The following is a 20,019-nucleotide window of genomic DNA, read 5'->3' on the forward strand; positions in this document are numbered from 1 at the left end:
TGTATCCCTAGATATGTGATGGCTGAGGGGCATATCTGGAATGGATATTTTTGTTTAAGATGGTTTAAGTATGGTTCCTTGAGTTGAATCGGTAGGATTTCTGATTTAGCGAAGTTTAATTTGTATCCAGCTACCTGTGCGTATTCTTGGATGAGGGCTAAGAGGGAGTCGATTGATTGGTCCGGGTTGGTTAGTGTTAGGAGTATGTCATCTGCGTGGGCCGATACTTTGTAGGGTTCGTCCCTCACAGTCACCCCTTCTATCTGTGGGCTGGTACGTATTGCCTGAAGTAGTGGCTCCAGGGAAAGTGCGAATAAGAGAGGTGAGAGGGGGCATCCCTGTTGTGTGCCGTTGGAAATTGGGAACCTAGGTGGGGTGATGTTGGGTAGGAGGAGGGCTCCATGAGGGGAGTGGTAAGTCGCTTGGAGAAAGGAAAGGAATTCCTTTGGGAATCCCATTTGGTCAAATGTGCGGTAGAGGAAGGGCCATAAGAGGCGATTGAACGCCTTTTCGGCGTCTAACGATATCACAACTGTGGGGATTTGGCGATGTTGCGCTAGCCATATGATGTCTATGTTTCTGCGTGTGTTGTCGGAGGCTTGTCTATGGGGTATGAAGCCTACCTTGTCGGGGTGGATCAGGCTCCCCAGGTAGGGATTAAGTCTGTTTGCCATTATCTTGCTTATGATTTTCAAGTCTACGTTTAGTAGGGATATGGTTCTATAATGTTCGGGTTCTGTGTGGTCTTTGTTAGATTTGGGGAGCAGGCAGATGTTCGCTGTGGTCATGTCGGTTGGCAAGTGTTCTCCTTTCAGGGAGGTGTTAATTACAGCGCAGAGGTGTTTGAGGAGCAGGGAACTATACTCTTTGTAATAAAGGGCGGTGTATCCATCCGATCCCGGGCTTTTATTGGATTTACAGGCCCCAAGGGCAATCGCCATTTCCTCCACCGTGGCTTTGGATGCTATCGCTTGTTTGGTTTCGTGGTGTAGGGTTGGTAGTTTTATGCGTTGGAGGAGGTTGTCGATATGTTTCAGGTGAGCGGTGGAGTCTTGTTGGAGATGTGTGGAGTGGTTATATAAGGTTTTGAAGTAGTGTTGGAATGTTTTGCCTATGTGTTCAGGTGAGTCGCTAAGCAACCCATCCTTTGTACGTATGGTGGATATTCTTTTAGCTGCAATGTGTTGCTTGAGCCGTCAGGCTAGCATAGAGTCTGCTTTGTTTCCTTTTTCGTAGTACTTCTGTTTAAGCCACATGAGGGCTTTGGTTGTGTTTGTATGCATGTAGTTTAAGTAGGTCTCTGGTAGCATTTAGTTTGATTAGTGTGGCTGGCCGTGGGTCGTGTTTGTTTGCGTTCTAGTTTCTGTAGCTCTATCAACGTCTCTGTGATTTGTTGAATATATTGGGCAGTAGCTAGGCTAATGAGCGTGCCCCGGATTACTGTTTTTTGTGCGTGGCCCTTGGCGAAGGTGCTGTGGGTGCGTTAATGTCAAAGTAGTCCGTGATGGCAACGGCGTCTCTGATCAATGTGTCATGAAGGAGCAGTGGGTTAAGTCTCCATGACCATGGTCGCTTGAGGTCAGGCAGGGATATAGTGAGCGATATGTCTGCGTATTCGGACCGTGATATGGTACCTATGTTGGTTTTGGTCACTTGAGGTAGTACGTTTGGGGAGATCAGGAAATGGTCTATGCGAGAGTGCGAGGCGTGTGGGTGCGAGTAAAAGGTGAAGTCCCGTGTAGACGGTTGTTGGGCTCTCCATACATCAATTAGTGTTTGCGTGGCCAAGAACTGGGCAAAGTGAATATCGTTCCTGGAGGGTTGTGAGCTGGTGATGCGTTGTGATGATCTGTCTATGGCTGGTGTGTGTACTGCATTGCATTCTCCCCCAACAATGAGGCGTTTGCTGGAGTATGCCTGCAAGTGTGTTGCGAATTGTTGCCAAAACGTTCCGTCTGGAACCGTCGGTGCATGTACCGAACAGAAGGCGTATTGTAATGGGCCTATTTTCCCTTCTATTGTTTCATTTCATCCCTGAGGGTCTGTAGCGCATTCGATGTCCGTCAGGGGGCACGTTGATTTCAGTATGATTGCAACCCCTCTTATCTTTGTGTCCAGGGAATTGGCAAGGTAGCTCTGTTTATAGTAACGGTTGGTGAGGGGGAACGAGTGGGCTGCTGTGTAGTGTGTTTCCTGTAGTAACAAGATGTCTATGTGTTGTCTGCGTGCTCAGTCTGTGTCTTTTAGTGGGTGTGTTCAGGCCCTTAGCGTTGATAGACGCACTTCAAGGTGAGTGGCATAGTGGGTAGGTTTGGGTGGGGATAAAAGATGGAGAGGTATAGATAGGAAGCCCTAGTGGGCCAGGCTACTGGTCTTACGTTTGGCCAGTAGGTGATGGGGTAATTCGCCTGACTGCTCCGTAGATGTGTAAGGTAAGGTCTCTAGGGTGTAACAGGAGGTAGTGGCAGTCAGGCAGAGTCGCGTACAGGCCTTTAGGTAATAATGCGTTGCAATTCTGCGTGATTGAAGTCTTAGTCGGCGCCACCCCGCTCCGTCCCCCACCCCCTTTGCCGTGAGGGAGGGTGTCTCATGCGCTATGGCTGAGGGTCTGGCCCAAGCGTGAGCTGCTTTCACCCGCTCCTCGGGCGTGTGGAGCAGGTGATGGCCCAATGCAGGCTTAGGCATAGTGACAAAGTGGTCCAGGGGGTTACATATATCAGCGATCAGGCGTGGGTCGATATCGTAGACCGTTCGTTTGGGCCTTGGTTTTGCTGGGGTGAGATCGGGCGAGTGAGCGTGATAGTGGGTTTTAAACTGGGTGGCATCCTTGCTGGGGTTCGTTAGGGGAGCCCTGTCGCCCGCTAGGTGATTATCATTGTGGGTGGGATGTTCTTAGGGCTGTTGGGTGAAGGGGGGCCCCCGTCATATTCGCTGAGGCATGAGGGAGAGCATTTGTAATATCAGGCTAACCAGAATCATGACTACTACAAAAATAAAATGAAAGGGTATCTTAGCTTGTGTTCAAGCGCTGTCCATGCGGGCCATCATGGGTGGTCGGTTTGAGGAGTGTCCTGGACAAGCGGCCTGCAAATGTCCAGGGGAATGTGTGTGTGTCGCTTTGTGCCCTTTGGGGGTGCAGTGGTTCCTGGGTTAAGTGTGTGGATCAGCAGGCTTGGTTTGGTCAGTCCCGATTAGCAGTGTTTAGATCTCCAGCCGGGGATTGGCGTCGGTGGGGTCTCTCTCCGTCTCCTCTGGGTGGAGGTGATCTCGGAGTGCGGTTGGCAGGTCTGCCATCGTTGGCGTAGATGCGGGGTAGACCCAGCCGTTCGGCGAATCCTCCGGCATCCGCGATGTCATGCAGCGTGTACGTCTGGTTATTTCTGCGCACCATAAGCTGAAACGGGTGCCCCCACGAGTAGCGGATCCGCTGTCGAGTCAGTTCCTAGGTGAGTGCAAAAAAGTAGGGAGCTGTGTCCAGAGTGCTGGGGGCCAGGTCTTGGAAAAAGAGAACTTGGTGTCCTTCTATCTGGAGTGGCTTGTCCCGGGCTGCTTTTTTATTATTGCTTCTTTGATATGAAAATAGTGCAGCCGGACTATCACGTCTCGCAGCTGCACAATGCCAGGAGTAGGGGCTCTCAATGCTCTATGGGCTCTATCCAAAAGGAGTTCAGCCGGTGGTGCTTCTGGGATTAAGCTGCAGAATGTTTCTCTGAGGGTGGAGGAGAGGGCTTCCATGTCGATGGATTCGGGGATTCCCCCGATTCTGATATTATTGCGCCGGGACCGGTTATTCAGGTCTTCTTGGGCATCCTCCAGTTGTCTCACTTGGTCCCAGAGTTCACGTAAAGCTTGTTCGTGCACGTCGGACCTGGTTGAGGTGAGGTCCATTTTCTCCTCTATGACGTTGGTGCGCTGCACAAGGTCTGTGAGGCCTGCCCTGAGTGGGGCCAGGTGTTTATTAAATGCCGTCGCCATATTCAGTTTGATCTCCTGTAGCAGATTGTGGAGATCATCTTTAGTGATAGGGTTAGCAGGGTTTTGGTGGCTCATATCGCTGGCTGTGGAATCGGAGTCGTAGTCACGGCTCTCATCTGCCTGCGATGGGTCTCCCGCTTTGCGGTTGCGAAAGATGGGTGCTACGGCGGAGCCATGTTTAGATTTTCTTCCACCTCCCATGTCAACGTGTTCTCCGTCCGCAATGGATGATTCAGCGATCGTTGAAAGGTAAATATTGTGGGAATTGCTGCTGATGTTAGCTATTAAGGGACCTGGTAGTGCGGAGCTCTAACAAGAAGCCGCCATTCGCACCGGAAGTCAGGCGCCGCCCCCAAGATGTTTCCTTTTAGTCATAAGTGTGATACAGTTCTACGTGCTGGATCAGCTGGTTATCCTGACAATCTCCTACTAAAAAAATTAAATCCTGCAAAAGAATTGAACAAGCACCTTGAGAGTCAGAAGAAAATTCAGATATTCTGGAAGAGGAGGAATCGGCTTATATTCCTAGATCCTTGAATTCAGGGTTAGTAGAGCAATTCATTTCTCTAATCAGGGAGACTTTGGGAAAAAAAAAAAAGAGAATGAATGTGATCTAATAAAAGCCTACCTCTCTCGGCTCACCTTTGCATCCAGCTAGAAAGAGGAGTATGAAGAGAATATACATTTAAATACATAAAGGGAATCGACACAGTAAAGGAGGAGACCATATTTAAAAGAAGAAAAACTACCACAACAAGAGTACATAGTCTTAAATTAGAGGGACAAAGGTTTAAAAATAATATCAGGAAGTATTACTTTACTGAGAGGGTAGTGGATGCATGGAATAGCCTTCCAGCTGAAGTGGTATAGGTTAACACAGTAAAGGAGTTTAAGCATGCGTGGGATAGGCATAAGGCTATCCTAACTATAAGATAAGGCCAGGGACTAATGAAAGTATTTAGAAAACTGGGCAGACTAGATGGGCCGAATGGTTCTTATCTGCCGTCACATTCTATGTTTTATAGAAGGACTAAAACACTTGAAGTTGGCAACTGACTTTTTCATCACTTGATGTTACAAAGATAGTTGTGAAAAGTCTGGCTCTTTCAGTAGCTTCCAGAAGAGCATTATGCCCACATGCATAGGGAGCAGATTACGCTTTAAAGGCATCTGTTAACGCTCTACCTGTGCAGGGAGATATTTTGTTCAGGAAATTGAAGGATGGAAATACAATACAAAAAGATAGGAGACAGTCATCATCCACCTGGAAAGACAAGATACAGAGATCGCTCATTTCAATAAAGTAGAGTTTATAGACCTGGAAGGAAATATTCTAGGAATTCAAACTAGAGAAACTTACAATAAACATCATCAAAATCGGCTAGAGAAACATGTCCAAGACCTTCCAATAAAGGTGTAGCGGAGTAGAGGTATTATCCAAGGTATCTCCGCTGGTAGACAGGAAAGGAAATCCAAAACAGGCACAAGACAGGTAGCGTAGTTACAATCCCTTCCCTCCAAGAACTAGACGACACATAGCTCGGAGGTCAACTGAGGCTTTAATCACACACTTCCAGTATTTATGGGATTTCCCATGCAAGGGGTTTCCCTACAGACATTTCAGGGGTTATACAGTAGGGGACTACATGGGAAACTGAACAATCTGGATATTTCTCCCAGCAGCCCCTGCTGCACGCGAGGGATACTCCCACTAGAATATACAGTTAAGTGGATTATCCCTCGGTGCAGCAGAACATACAATTTACAATAAAATGCATAACTCTTATAATATTCGTCTGATTCAAACGAACGAACGGACGTTCGGTAGATAGCTGGAGTCTGAGTGTACATTTTGTGAAAGTACCGCTCAGATCCCAGCAAAAATAACCGAATGCCGCACGAAACCAACATTACATTCAAGTTACATTCAAACTACCGATCAACTGTAGGGAACCACTTTACCGAAGGACCGGGGCTCCCGAACGGCTTGGAAGTCCAGCGGTATTCGTGCCGCCGAGTAGCCGATTTTAGTTCCAGGCGCTCGACGACCAAATACCACTGGGCTAACAAAGGATCCAAGATGTCTGACCGCCGCGTGGTCGGTAGTCGAAACGACGGCCACCCTGAATCCTCTTAATTTACCGATTGCAACAATGTTGCAATCCTTAATGGGAGCCACACGACCTCCTGTGTGTGGTCTCCCTTCGGTAGTTTGTTCGTTTCACGAACAGAGATGAAATTCACTGTTCGTGGAACGATTACATAAATGCTGACGGGTTTTTATGCCGCCAGCATATGAACGCCATAGACCTGAATCACAAATTACGCATGCATACACTTGGTTCTTAAAGTGGTACATACATATTCAAATAAACACAGTTTAAAAGTGGCTGCTGCTGCCACAAAAGGTTTCTTAACATTTCCAGGTCCAGCCAGGTATTCTAGAAGGAAGACTTTTTGTATCCTGTCTGGACCAAACACGTCACAGATTCCTGGGTCCTCTCGATTTTAAAAGAGGGATACAGGATGAAATTTGATGACTTCTCTGAACCATACACTTTCAATTGACCTCGAGTTGCCAAAGGAGAAAAAGAAAGAGCATTAGAATAATAATTTTTCAGCTTCTAGAAAACAAAGTGATAGAAGAAATCGCTTACAAAGAATGCTACAAAGGCTTCTATTTAACGGTGTTCCTAGAACCAAAACCACATGGGAAATAGAGACTTATTCCAGATCTATAAAATTTGAATCCCCTATTAAACCCCCAAATTTTCAAGATGAAATCCATAAGTTCTATCCTGCCGAATATAAAAAAGGGAGATTGGGTGACATTTATCGACTTAAAGGATGCTGTCAGATTCCTATAAACAGTCATCTCAAGTTCCTGAGTTTTAGGGAGACATTATCAATTCAGGAATATCTCATTCAGCCGGATTCTGGCTCCAAGCACTTTTTCGAAGATCCTGATTACTCTGGTTGCCTTTCTTAGAAAACAAAGAATCTAAATCTATCATTACCTAGACGACGATATCCTGATAATTGGTCCATTTCCTCACATAGTGTTTCTTGATACAAAAAAGGTGGTCAAGCATGGTTGGAAAGTAAACATGGAGAGTAGCTCTCTAACTTCATCCCAAAGGAAGCTATTTTTATCAGCGGTAATACACTATCAAAGGGAAAGTGACATTTATTTTCCAGAGTGGATCATGAGAATACAAGAGAAAATTGCAGATCTTTTCCTGAAATCTTATCTGACAGCAAGAATCTTTATGAGCCTGCTGGGGTCTCTTACTTCAACCATCGGCCCAGTGGAATATTCATCCAATTGAAATAGGTTTTGGTTTTTTTTAATTCTTTATTTTTGCGTGCAGTGTTAAATTACAGGCTTTCTTATTGACTTCATGACTTATGACAAAAGTTGTAATGACAACGTTAAACAAATAAGGTCAAGATGTGCTGCACATTTTTTGTAAGAGAACAAGCTTAGTCATAGTAAGGCATTGCATTAACATAGAGGTCATAAAAACATGCAAATTGCCAGTAGCTTAATCTAGAAGCAGGGATAGTAACCAATCATGCTTAATGAACGAGAATATTATAGACTTAAACTTATGAGGGTTGCCACTCAAGGTTAGCATATAAGATGTAAGTATTTCTTGCTGTCTGTGATGGTTGTACAAGATAACGTTCTGTGATTATAATACATGCTAGGCAAATTAAGTCTAGTGGCTATAGTATATTGTCAGGTGTGATCTAGTATATTGTCAGGTGATAAGCATGATGCTAAAGAGAGGATGCCAAGTCTATTATGTAAACTGAGTGAATGATACTGGTTGTACTGAGTGCTGCTTAAACTTAACGTCTAATAAGTAAACAGTAGTGCTACAAAACACGGAGCAATGATAATACTCTAGTCCAAATGCACATGACCAGAGTTCTGTAGTTATTGAACATTATTGCCTGTATATGTCCGCCGGACACCATATGATTGGGTTAAAGCACGCGTCGCATTTGTTACAAATTGCTATTTGTAACTGGCCCTTTAAATGATAAATTGCCCTGCTTCCCTGGATTGTGGAGAAGCCTGTTTGCCAGCCTCCTTCCTCATGACTATGGCCCTGGGAGATTGGGCCCTTTAAAAACAGTATTCGGCCCTAACAGAGTGCATGTCACTCATTCTGGCCCTTTAAATACAGTGGGGTAATTCGGTACTTGCCCTGTGTGAGCGGTGATACCCCAGATAGCTATGCCATGGAGCCTATTCATATAATGAAAGACTTTAGCACCATGGCAATTGAACTGTGCGAATAGGATCTGCGCGCTATTCGGTAGTTTTGTGCGCTCAGATCCCAGCTATCTGGGGATATGTGTGTTATGTGTAAAAGGGGACTTTATGTATTTTAAAGTGTTTTACTGTCTTTGTGTCCCATGTGCTCAATGGAGTCTGTCTCTGTCCTGGGAGGTAATTGGATTACTTCTCCATTGTCTCCAGGAGGGAGGGCTCTGTAAAACCGGTCTGAGCCGGAAAGCCATTCTGGCAGGGGTTTTAAAAGATCATTTTACTAACTTTTGAACCCCTGGTCTGATTCATGCCATTTTTTAATATGTTGTTCCCCTGAATGGATTGATTGTGGATATGTATTTTTATGTGAATGTGATGTATGGTTTTAGAGTTCTGAAAGTTGGATAGAAAGTATGTTTTAACTGTATGTATAATAGTTTCCTCTCAGGATAAGGGGAGGGAATATGTGGGATGTAACTGATGTGTGATTGGTTGTTTTATACCTCCCTGTGGGTGGACTGTAACGGACCGTTTCACTTACAAGAGGATAAAACCCAGTTTAGGCGATAATCCCCTTTCCAGATGCACAGGCAGCTACTGCAAACACCATTCTCCCGACTGGAACCACACGAACACTGGAACAGCTGAACAAGAAAAGCAGACATCGGCTTACACTCTTGGCAGTCAGCATACAATCCCATTCCCCCAAAGACCGAGACGACACATCGCTTTGAGGGTTAAGCAAGAACTCTGGACTGGGACACCCAGTCTGGCTTTTATTACAAACAAGTACATACAGGACACTCCCAGGGGGAGGATGAATTTAACCAATCACATGGATGTACCTCCCACACATTTCCTCCCCTTAGATTAGCACTTAACATAATTATACCGTACATCCTTTTCCCCAATTCCTGGATGTACCCCAAATACATATGCTACACCTCCAAAACAGGTATCCCCTGATAGCCCTTATTCAGGGGGACAACATATCCAAGAATCAGGTCATTCGGATGAATGGTTCGGGAGATATGAAGTTCCAAAGATTTGACCGACCGCATGGGTAAAGTATCCGAAAACAGTTCCATGCATTTTGGCCCTGCGGTCGGTCACAAACAAGTGAATGAAACAGACGAATTACTTGGGTTATAGAGACTAAGGGGGATTCGCATGAATGCCCTAGTTCGTATGTTTCTTTCTACCGAACGGCGGGTCATTCGGTAGTTTCTATACGAATTTCTGGGAGTATGGAGGTCTCAGCGGTGTTTGCCTAGTCGAGTGTCCGATTTCAGTTCCAGACACTCGACGGCAAAACACCGCTGTTCGGTAGTTTAAGATGGCCGCCGCCACGTGTTTGTTTCCCGAATGGCGGCCACCCAGAGGACACAGACCACACTACACTGATTGCCAATTACCCGTTTGCAACATTGTTGCAAACGGTAATTGGAGGCACACTTAGTCCTGGGTGGTCTGGTTGTTCGGTAGTTTCCTCAATACAATGAATGGAGTGATTCTACCGAACAATCAGATGAATGCTGTACATATATATAACCCAGGTTAACTGCATACAAAAATACATACATGACATTAAAGTATTAAAGGCAGGATTACTGTACTACGCTCCACAGTCTTAAAGGTACAGTAGTCCCAAAAGTCCCAATATGTCCATCGCTGCTTTTAAAGGGCCAGTAGCAGCAATATGAATTATTACATGCCCAAATATAGTGTTTCTAGAGCAATATGTCCAGGGGCCGTAGTCGCAGGGCAGGAGGCTAGCAGCCAGGCCTCTCCAGTTCACAGTGGCGAAGCTGGTTTCGCCACATGGACCTGTATTTGTAACAACTGCAATAAAAACCAGGCTCGGTGTTCCAGCACCTGAGACCTCTTCTGACCCTCAATACGTAGCCTTGTCTCGTTATTGGAGGGAACTGCTATATCTCACTGGGGATTGCTCTGCTCTGCATATTCCCCTGAGCTTTAAATCACTTAGCTCTTTTAAGAGCTTGTTCCGGATACGCACTCCTGGAGGAGAGGTCTTCTCCACACGGTCCTGGAGGACAGAAGCCGATCCAGGGTGGAAGGAAGACGGCGAGGCTCCAGTTAAGCTTCGGCGGTTGTGGAGTGTGCGGTGCTTGTGGTCCTCGGCGCAAGCTAGGAAGCGTCCATCAACGGAGGGTACTCGGTCGGAGTACACGGAGCTCCGTTACAGCCTTCAAGCTGAATGTCCCTGTAGGCTGCTTAGCCGATGTCCCGCAGTGGGAAGCTGCCGAAGTACGTGTGCCATAGCTCAGCTTGCTGTATGTGGGGGCGCCACCAGTGCTGGGTTCTCAGTTTTTGGTCCGCATATCCTTCACGTCGGAGGTCAGCCAGCAGGGGACGAGGTGGGGCTGCGGTAAATGGGGGTCCGCTGTATCATCTTAGTCTTCCATCGTTGTGTGAGGTAGGGTGCTTCCTGCGACTGTTTGGCTCGACCCAGGCAGTTGCTGTGTGTGTGGAGGGTTCGTAGAATCCTGCGTCCTTGCTTAGGTGTGTGCGGTCCCTTCGTGTGCTTGTTTGTAGGCGAGGGGCAGTTCCGCCTGCAGCGCCATCTTGGTGCGCTGTTAGTGCGAGGAGTAACTCGCTTACGGCGGGGTTGCTTGGGTTTTTCGCTTCGTGAGTGTTTGCTTGCTTTGAGCTTCCGTGCCCGTTTCTTTCGTTTTGCCCAGAAGGCTTTAGATAGAGTTGTGAGTCTTGTTGAGAGGTCCGGCACCTCTGTGTCGCACTCTGGTGTGCACGTGGCGTCCGCCATTATGCTGTTCATTGTGTCTAGGTGTCGTGGCCCAGTTGCTTCTGAGTGGTGGACCGGGATAACCCCCGCCGGTCCTGGGGGGGGGGGGGCGGGATAGGCTGGTATTCTGTGTCTCCGTCTCAGTTACCCCGGTGCGGGATCGGAGAGAGCGGCCGCCTCTCCCCTTCTCCGTCTCCCGTAGGCCGCCAAGTGCCTTATTCAAGTTGTGGTCGTCCAAGATGCCCATGTCTGGTATCAAATGATTCACCAGGGCGCTCGCTACCTGGGTAGCGTACCCCGGCATGGTTTCAGGCTTTGGTTAGGGTCTTGGTATTATTTTTCCACGATGTGTGGCAGGAGCTCTCTCAAGATGCGACCGTTCAGTTTGCCGTTCAGGCTCCGCCCAATTGAAATAGTTTTTAAGATGGTTTTAGAAGAAGATAGGCAACTGGGAACAGAGATTTCTCCTCATTCCACAGATAATAGACAATTTAAAATGGTGGACGAAAGAAAAAAGATCTCGAGTTTTCCGTTAGAGCCAAATTGTAATATGGTAACCACGGATGCGAGCCTTAATGGATGGGTAGCTTATTATGGTTCAATGTGGAAATAAGGAAGATGGTCTCAGAAAGAGCGAAAATTACATGCCAACCTTGGAGAGCAATTTAAAGAGCCCTATTTATTCCCATTTCAAAAACACTTGGATATTGGTACAAACAGACCACCGGGCAGTAGTATCCTATCTCAATCATCAAGGTAGGACTCGGAGCAAAAGTCTTTTGAAAATGTTGACTCCTCTAATGAAATTCACTCAGTCCAATCTTCAGGGTCTCAAAGCGGTATATCTACCAGGAACAATAAATATATTGTCAGGGCCTTTCCTGTATTGTTTCTGTTTATGCAGCTCTAGCCACACCTTCCCTGTCTGTGACTCACACAGCCTCCATGAAGAAATGGTTTTATTTTCAATCAGATTTTACTGTGGAACTTACTTAAGTTTTTATCTCCCGCTCTGTAAATTGCATATCTTTACAGGAAGTGTTTAGGAAGGCTGTGTAAGTCACATACAGGGAGGTGTAACTAGGGTTCATAAACAAAGGGATTTAACTCCTAATGGCAGAGAATTGAGCAGCGAGACTGCAAGAGGCATGTTCTATACACCAAAACTGTTCCATTCAACTAAAAGTGTTTTGTGACTATAGTGTTCCTTTAACAATGTTTGTTAACTGCATTCCCTTGTTACTCAGTCAACCTACACAAGGCAAATGGAGGCCTGGTTCTGCCCTGATTTGGCTAACATTTCAGACATATACCTGTGGTATGATGCAGTCATTTAATTAAAGTGACACTATAAGTACTGTTTGCTATCGCAATTCTTGTGATGGAGTGCCTACTTCTTTCCTCAGAGGACAGCCTACTGCAGAGTGAAGATCTGTCATCCAGCGTGCGACTGCTGAGTGCTGACAAATACAACAGTGGCCTGGAACTGGTGAGACGGGTACAAGAGAGACTGAGTGGCATCCTGCAACATTCAACTCAGGTGAGAACCGGCCAGACATTGTTTGCCCATACCCATGTAGCACTCAAAAGCCCTTACCCCAATTACTATATTAAAGGGTTACTCCATGCACCATGACCACGTCAGTGATATGAAGTGGTCAAGGAGTCTGTATGTGCAGTGTTTCCATATGACTTTGGCTGCCGGAGGTGGAGTTTCAGCTTAGCATCATTGAGGCGTCATTAGCTAGCCTAGAACAAGAGTTTCAGGCTGGCTAATGTCAATTCTGTGCATATTGGGTGTCCGCTCCTCCTCAGTGCTACCCCTATCCTGCCCTCAGCTCATCCTCACCCTTCATCTCTCCCCGAGCAGAACCTGACCTCAATGCTGGAACATGGAATAAGTGTATCCCTTATTTTATTTATTTAATGAAGCTCCAGGGAGAGGGGCAGGATAGAGAGGCTTACTCTAGTCTAACCAAACCGTTTTTTGTTTGGAGTTGCCCTTTAAACTATCTATATGTACATGATTACTGCACAGCTACTGTCAGCTTGATCCCATCACCTCCTGAGCTTATAACAGGCAGGTGGCGAATGAGAAAAGTATCTGGAGGTAGGTGATTCAGCGAAAGTAGCAGCGCAGTATTTGAAGGCTGAGGAGGCGATGTATTATACAGTGGCAGGGTTTGTATTTCTACAGGACGACAATGTAAATCAGATTCATCTTACATGTGTCATTGTCCTTAGAAATATATCCTATTTTGCTTTAATAACAATATTTAGAAAGGGTTTGACAAGTAAGGAATCCAAATACAAACTAGCTTTGGTTCAAGTATTGCTTGTTTTCTTTTAGGATTTTCGAGTTGGCTTCTTCTCTCAGCCTGACTTTAAAGACCCCAAATTATCTAATGTACCAACAGGCAGCGCTGCCTTCCCAACGGCCACAGAGTAAGATCTTTTTACCCTCTCTCGCTTCTCTGCTGTTTACTCTAGCCACAGCCGAACTCCTTAACATCCCCGCTATTCATCCCAGTCACAGCCGAACTCCTTAACATCCCCGCTATTCATCCCAGTCACAGCCGAACTCCTTAACATCCCCGCTATTCATCCCAGTCACAGCCGAACTCCTTAACATCCCCGCTATTCATCCCAGTCACAGCCAAACTCCTTAACATCCCCGCTATTCATCCCAGTCACAGCCAAACTCCTTAACATCCCCGCTATTCATCCCAGTCACAGCAGAATTCCTTAACATCCCCGCTATTCATCCCAGTCACAGCTTAACTCATTAACATCCCTGCTATTCATCCCAGTCACAGCCGATCTCCATAACATCCCCGCTATTCACCCTGATCTCAGCCTTCACACCCCCGCTATTCACCCCGATCTCAGCCTTCACACCCCCGCTATTCACCCCGATCTCAGCCTTCACACCCCCGCTATTCACCCCGATCTCAGCCTTCACACCCCCGCTATTCACCCCGATCTCAGCCTTCACACCCCCGCTATTCACCCCGATCTCAGCCTTCACACCCCCGATCTCAGCCTTCACCCCCCCGCTATTCACCCCGATCTCAGCCTTCACACCCCCGCTATTCACCCTGATCTCTACCTTCACACCCCCGCTATTCACCCTGATCTCAGCCTTCACACCCCCGCTATTCACCCTGATCTCTACCTTCACACCCCCGCTATTCACCCTGATCTCTACCTTCACACCCCGCTATTCACCCTGATCTCCGCCTTCACACCCCCGCTATTCACCCTGATCTCTACCTTCACACCCCCGCTATTCACCCTGATCTCAGCCTTCACACCCCCGCTATTCACCCTGATCTCAGCCTTCACATCCCCGCTATTCACCCTGATCTCAGCCTTCACACCCCGCTATTCACCCTGATCTCTCCGCCTTCACACTCCCGCTATTCACCCTGATCTCCGCCTTCACATCCCCGCTATTCACCCCGATCTCCGCCTTCACACCCCGCTATTCACCCTGATCTCTCCGCCTTCACACTCCCGCTATTCACCCTGATCTCCGCCTTCACATCCCCGCTATTCACCCCGATCTCCGCCTTCACACTCCCGCTATTCACCCTGATCTCTGCCTTCACACCCCCCGCTATTCACCCTGATCTCTGCCTTCACATCCCTGCTATTCACCCTGATCTCTGCCTTCACATCCCGCTATTCACCCTGATCTCAGCCTTCACACCCCGCTATTCACCCTGATCTCCGCCTTCACACTCCCGCTATTCACCCTGATCTCCGCCTTCACATCCCCGCTATTCACCCCGATCTCAGCCTTCACACTCCCGCTATTCACCCTGATCTCCGCCTTCACCCCCCCCGCTATTCACCCTGATCTCTGCCTTCACACCCCCCGCTATTCACCCTGATCTCTGCCTTCACATCCCTGCTATTCACCCTGATCTCAGCCTTCACACTCCTGCTATTCACCCTGATCTCAGCCTTCACATCCCCGCTATTCACCCCGATCTCAGCCTTCACACCCCCGCTTTTCACCCCGATCTCAGCCTTCACACTCCCGCTATTCACCCCGATCTCCGCCTTCACACTCCCGCTATTCACCCTCATCTCAGCCTTCACACCCCCCGCTATTCACCCTGATCTCAGCCTTCACACTCCCGCTATATACCCCGATTTCAGCCTTCACACTCCCGCTATATACCCCGATTTCAGCCTTCACACTCCCGCTATATACCCCGTTCTCAGCCTTCACACCCTCGCTATTCACCCCGATCTCAGCCTTCACACCCTCGCTATTCACCCCGATCTCAGCCTTCACACCCTCGCTATTCACCCTGATCTCAGCCTTCACACTCCCGCTAATCACCCCGATTTCAGCCTTCACACTCCCGCTATATACCCCGTTCTCAGCCTTCACACCCCCCGCTATTCACCCTGATCTCCGCCTTCACACCTCTGCTATTTACCCCGATCTCAGCCTTCACACCCCCGCTATTCACCCCGATCTCAGCCTTCACACTCCCGCTATTCACCCCGATCTCAGCCTTTACACTCCCGCTATTCACCCCGATCTCAGCCTTCACACCCCCGCTATTCACCCTGATCTCAGCCTTCACACCCCCCGCTATTCACCCTGATCTCAGCCTTCACACCCCCCGCTATTCACCCTGATCTCAGCCTTCACATCCCCACTATTCACCCTGATCTCAGCCTTCACATCCCCGCTATTCACCCTGATCTCAGCCTTCACACCCCGCTATTCACCCTGATCTCCGCCTTCACATCCCCGCTATTCACCTCGATCTCAGCCTTCACGCTCCCGCTATTCACCCTGATCTCAGCCTTCACACCCCCCGCTATTCACCCTGATCTCTGCCTTCACATCCCTGCTATTCACCCTGATCTCTGCCTTCACATCCCTGCTATTCACCCTGATCTCTGCCTTCACATCCCGCTATTCACCCTGATCTCAGCCTTCACACTCCCGCTATTCACCCTGATCTCAGCCTTCACACTCCCGCTATTCACCCTCATCTCAGCCTTCACACTCCCGCTATTCACCCTCATCTCAGCCTTCACACTCCCGCTATTCACCCTGATCTCAGCCTTCACACTCCCGCTATATACCCCGATTTCAGCCTTCACACTCCCGCTATATACCCCGATTTCAGCCTTCACACCATCGCTATTCACCCCGTTCTCAGCCTTCACACCCTCGCTATTCACCCCGTTCTCAGCCTTCACACCCTCGCTATTCACCCCGATCTCAGCCTTCACACCCTCGCTATTCACCCCGATCTCAGCCTTCACACCCTCGCTATTCACCCTGATCTCAGCCTTCACACTCCCGCTAATCACCCCGATCTCAGCCTTTACACTCCCGCTATTCACCCCGATCTCAGCCTTTACACTCCCGCTATTCACCCCGATCTCAGCCTTCACACCCCCGCTATTCACCCTGATCTCAGCCTTCACACCCCCCGCTATTCACCCTGATCTCAGCCTTCACACCCCCCGCTATTCACCCTGATCTCAGCCTTCACATCCCCACTATTCACCCTGATCTCAGCCTTCACATCCCCACTATTCACCCTGATCTCAGCCTTCACATCCCCGCTATTCACCCTGATCTCAGCCTTCACACCCCGCTATTCACCCTGATCTCCGCCTTCACATCCCCGCTATTCACCCCGATCTCAGCCTTCACGCTCCCGCTATTCACCCTGATCTCAGCCTTCACACCCCCCGCTATTCACCCTGATCTCTGCCTTCACATCCCTGCTATTCACCCTGATCTCTGCCTTCACATCCCGCTATTCACCCTGATCTCAGCCTTCACACTCCCGCTATTCACCCTGATCTCAGCCTTCACACTCCCGCTATTCACCCTGATCTCAGCCTTCACACTCCCGCTATTCACCCTGATCTCAGCCTTCACACTCCCGCTATTCACCCTGATCTCAGCCTTCACTCACACCCCTGCTATTCACCCTGATCTCTGCCTTCACACTCCCGCTATATACCCCGATTTCAGCCTTCAACCTCCCGCTATATACCCCGATTTCAGCCTTCACACTCCCGCTATATACCCCGTTCTCAGCCTTCACACTCCCGCTATATACCCCGTTCTCAGCCTTCACACCCTCGCTATTCACCCCGATCTCAGCCTTTACACCCCCGCTATTCACCCCGATCTCAGCCTTCACACCCCCGCTATTCACCCCGATCTCAGCCTTCACACCCCCGCTATTCACCCTGATCTCAGCCTTCACACCCCCGCTATTCACCCTGATCTCAGCCTTCACATCCCCGCTATTCACCCTGATCTCAGCCTTCACACCCCCGCTATTCACCCTGATCTCAGCCTTCACACCCCCGCTATTCACCCTGATCTCAGCCTTCACACCCCCGCTATTCACCCTGATCTCTGCCTTCACATCCCCGCTATTCACCCTGATCTCAGCCTTCACATCCCCGCTATTCACCCTGATCTCAGCCTTCACATCCCCGCTATTCACCCTGATCTCAGCCTTCACACCCCGCTATTCACCCTGATCTCCGCCTTCACATCCCCGCTATTCACCCCGATCTCAGCCTTTACGCTCCCGCTATTCACCCCGATCTCAGCCTTTACGCTCCCGCTATTCACCCTGATCTCTGCCTTCACATCCCTGCTATTCACCCTGATCTCTGCCTTCACATCCCGCTATTCACCCTGATCTCAGCCTTCACATCCCGCTATTCACCCTGATCTCAGCCTTCACACTCCCGCTATTCACCCCGATCTCAGCCTTCACATCCCCGCTATTCACCCTGATCTCAGCCTTCACACCCCGCTATTCACCCTGATCTCAGCCTTCACACCCCCGCTATTCACCCCGATCTCAGCCTTCACACCCCCGCTATTCACCCCGATCTCAGCCTTCACACTCCCGCTATTCACCCCGATCTCAGCCTTCACACTCCCGCTATTCACCCTGATCTCAGCCTTCACACTCCCGCTATTCACCCCGATCTCAGCCTTCACACTCCCGCTATTCACCCTGATCTCAGCCTTCACACTCCCGCTATTCACCCCGATCTCAGCCTTCACACCCCCGCTATTCACCCCGATCTCAGCCTTCACACTCCCGCTATTCACCCCGATCTCAACCTTCACACTCCCGCTATTCACCCTGATCTCAGCCTTCACACTCCCGCTATTCACCCCGATCTCAGCCTTCACACTCCCGCTATTCACCCCGATCTCAGCCTTCACACCCCCGCTAATCACCCCGATCTCAGCCTTCACACTCCCGCTAATCACCCCGATCTCAGCCTTCACACCCCCGCTATTCACCCTGATCTTAGCCTTCACTCACACCCCCGCTATTCACCCTGATCTCAGCCTTCACTCACACCCCCGCTATTCACCCCGATCTCAGCCTTCACTCACACCCCCGCTATTCACCCCGATCTCAGCCTTCACACCCCTGCTATTCACCCTGATCTCAGCCTTCACTCACACCCACGCTATTCACCCTGATCTCTTTTCCTGGTCTCCCTCCCAAGCTGATTGGGGTCCATTCAGTCTGACCTCCTGCAGAGCTCCTCAGATATTTAAAGTGGCACTGTCACACCGAACTTGCCTTTCTCCTCTGTCGTTTCCTCTTTCAGAATCGGTTCTCCTTTTCTTTATTTCTGATCTAGTTTTCTTTAAAACATAACACAAAGTAGGGACTACTTTGTCTTGTGTATTTTTCCTACCTTGACTTTCTTTGACCAAAGGAGGAGCTTAAGTCTGCTCGATTTCCTGTGTCAAGTAGAAGGGTGAGTACTTTCTATGACTTTTGTTTTAAAGAAATGGAGAACCGATTCTGAGAGAGGATGAGAAGAGGAAACAATAGGAGAAAGGTAAGTCTGGCGTGACAGTGCTGCTTTAAGAGTCTTCTCCATCTTTGTGTCACTTACTGTTCTTCTCTTGGCAGTGCTGTTGTTGGTGACTCGGATTCTGGTGACACCGCTGGCGAACAGGAAGACGAGGACGAGGAATATGTCCCACAGTGGCATGAGGATTATGACGATGACCTGGATGAGGATGACTTTTCATATGATGAGGATGATGAATCAGAAAATCTTGAGCCAGATTCATTTATATTCGAGGACGATGATGCAGATATCTATGAGTAAACCTTCTTCCATTCCCTTTGGGCAGCCTGATTTACATTTCAAACCATTGCCAAGGGGATTATCTGTTCCCACTGACCTGTCTACCTCTCACACTCCTTCACCACCATGCTTCTCATAATTCCATGTCTAATAGGGCTTTACCCTGACCCAAGCTTTTCATATTGCAATTTGCTTGTAACCCTTACTTTTCCCCATTCCATACAGGATTGCTCTTCTATCTTGGCTCCGCTTTTGTTGCAATTCATTCACATTACCCAATTTTTTTACCCTATATTTGTATTCTGATCTTAATCTTCTCCTGGATCTTATAAACTTGTAAGACTTGAGGAGAAGGATTTGGTTTGATTGGACAGCTGAACTTTCGCTGTATTCTCCTGTAGTCATTCCTCTAAAACCGTTTTATCTTGGTGTCCTTTAAGTTAGACACTTTGCTATCCCTTGTCACACTTCCTTTTTCCCAATCCATCTCTCATAGCCCTTACTCGATCTTTAATTATTCTCGATGCCTTCTCCTCCTAACTCATACTTTTCTTTTAAAGCCTTTGTGTACCTGGGGCCTGTCCTTAACATCCGGGGCCATCTTACCGATCAGATTCCAGCACGACTGGAGTTAATTTACTGCTAATTCATGTAACTGAAGACTTCAGTTCCAGACTCTCTACAGGCTGGAAAAATCTATACATTTATATTTATAATTAAGAGTTATTTTTTATTACAATTTCTGCAGTTTTTTCCTTGATTGGGATTCTCCAGTTGTGTATGTATTGTGGGGTCAGGCCGCGGGGCACGCAGCGTGTGGCTGAACTCACGGACAGAGTCCGTTCCTTGTTGGAATATT

At 48.3% G+C, this 20,019-nt stretch overlaps 1 protein-coding gene across 3 annotated transcripts in view; it reads left to right on the plus strand.

Moving 5' to 3' along the window:
* CUL9 (cullin 9) overlaps positions 1-19,778 on the plus strand; it is an 89,242-nt gene extending 69,464 nt beyond the window's left edge. For all 3 annotated transcript variants that reach the window (XM_063444157.1, XM_063444159.1, XM_063444160.1), the window contains exons 39-41: positions 12,431-12,564; positions 13,375-13,469; positions 18,980-19,778. In XM_063444157.1, the coding sequence (XP_063300227.1) occupies positions 12,431-12,564; positions 13,375-13,469; positions 18,980-19,181 (431 nt within the window). In that variant the 3' untranslated portion in view covers positions 19,182-19,778. The remainder of the gene's footprint in view (positions 1-12,430; positions 12,565-13,374; positions 13,470-18,979) is intronic.
* The last annotated feature ends 241 nt before the right edge of the window (positions 19,779-20,019 follow it).

Source organism: Pelobates fuscus, chromosome 2 (assembly GCF_036172605.1).
Source record: "Pelobates fuscus isolate aPelFus1 chromosome 2, aPelFus1.pri, whole genome shotgun sequence".
In the NCBI taxonomy this organism is placed as follows: Eukaryota; Metazoa; Chordata; class Amphibia; order Anura; family Pelobatidae; genus Pelobates; species Pelobates fuscus.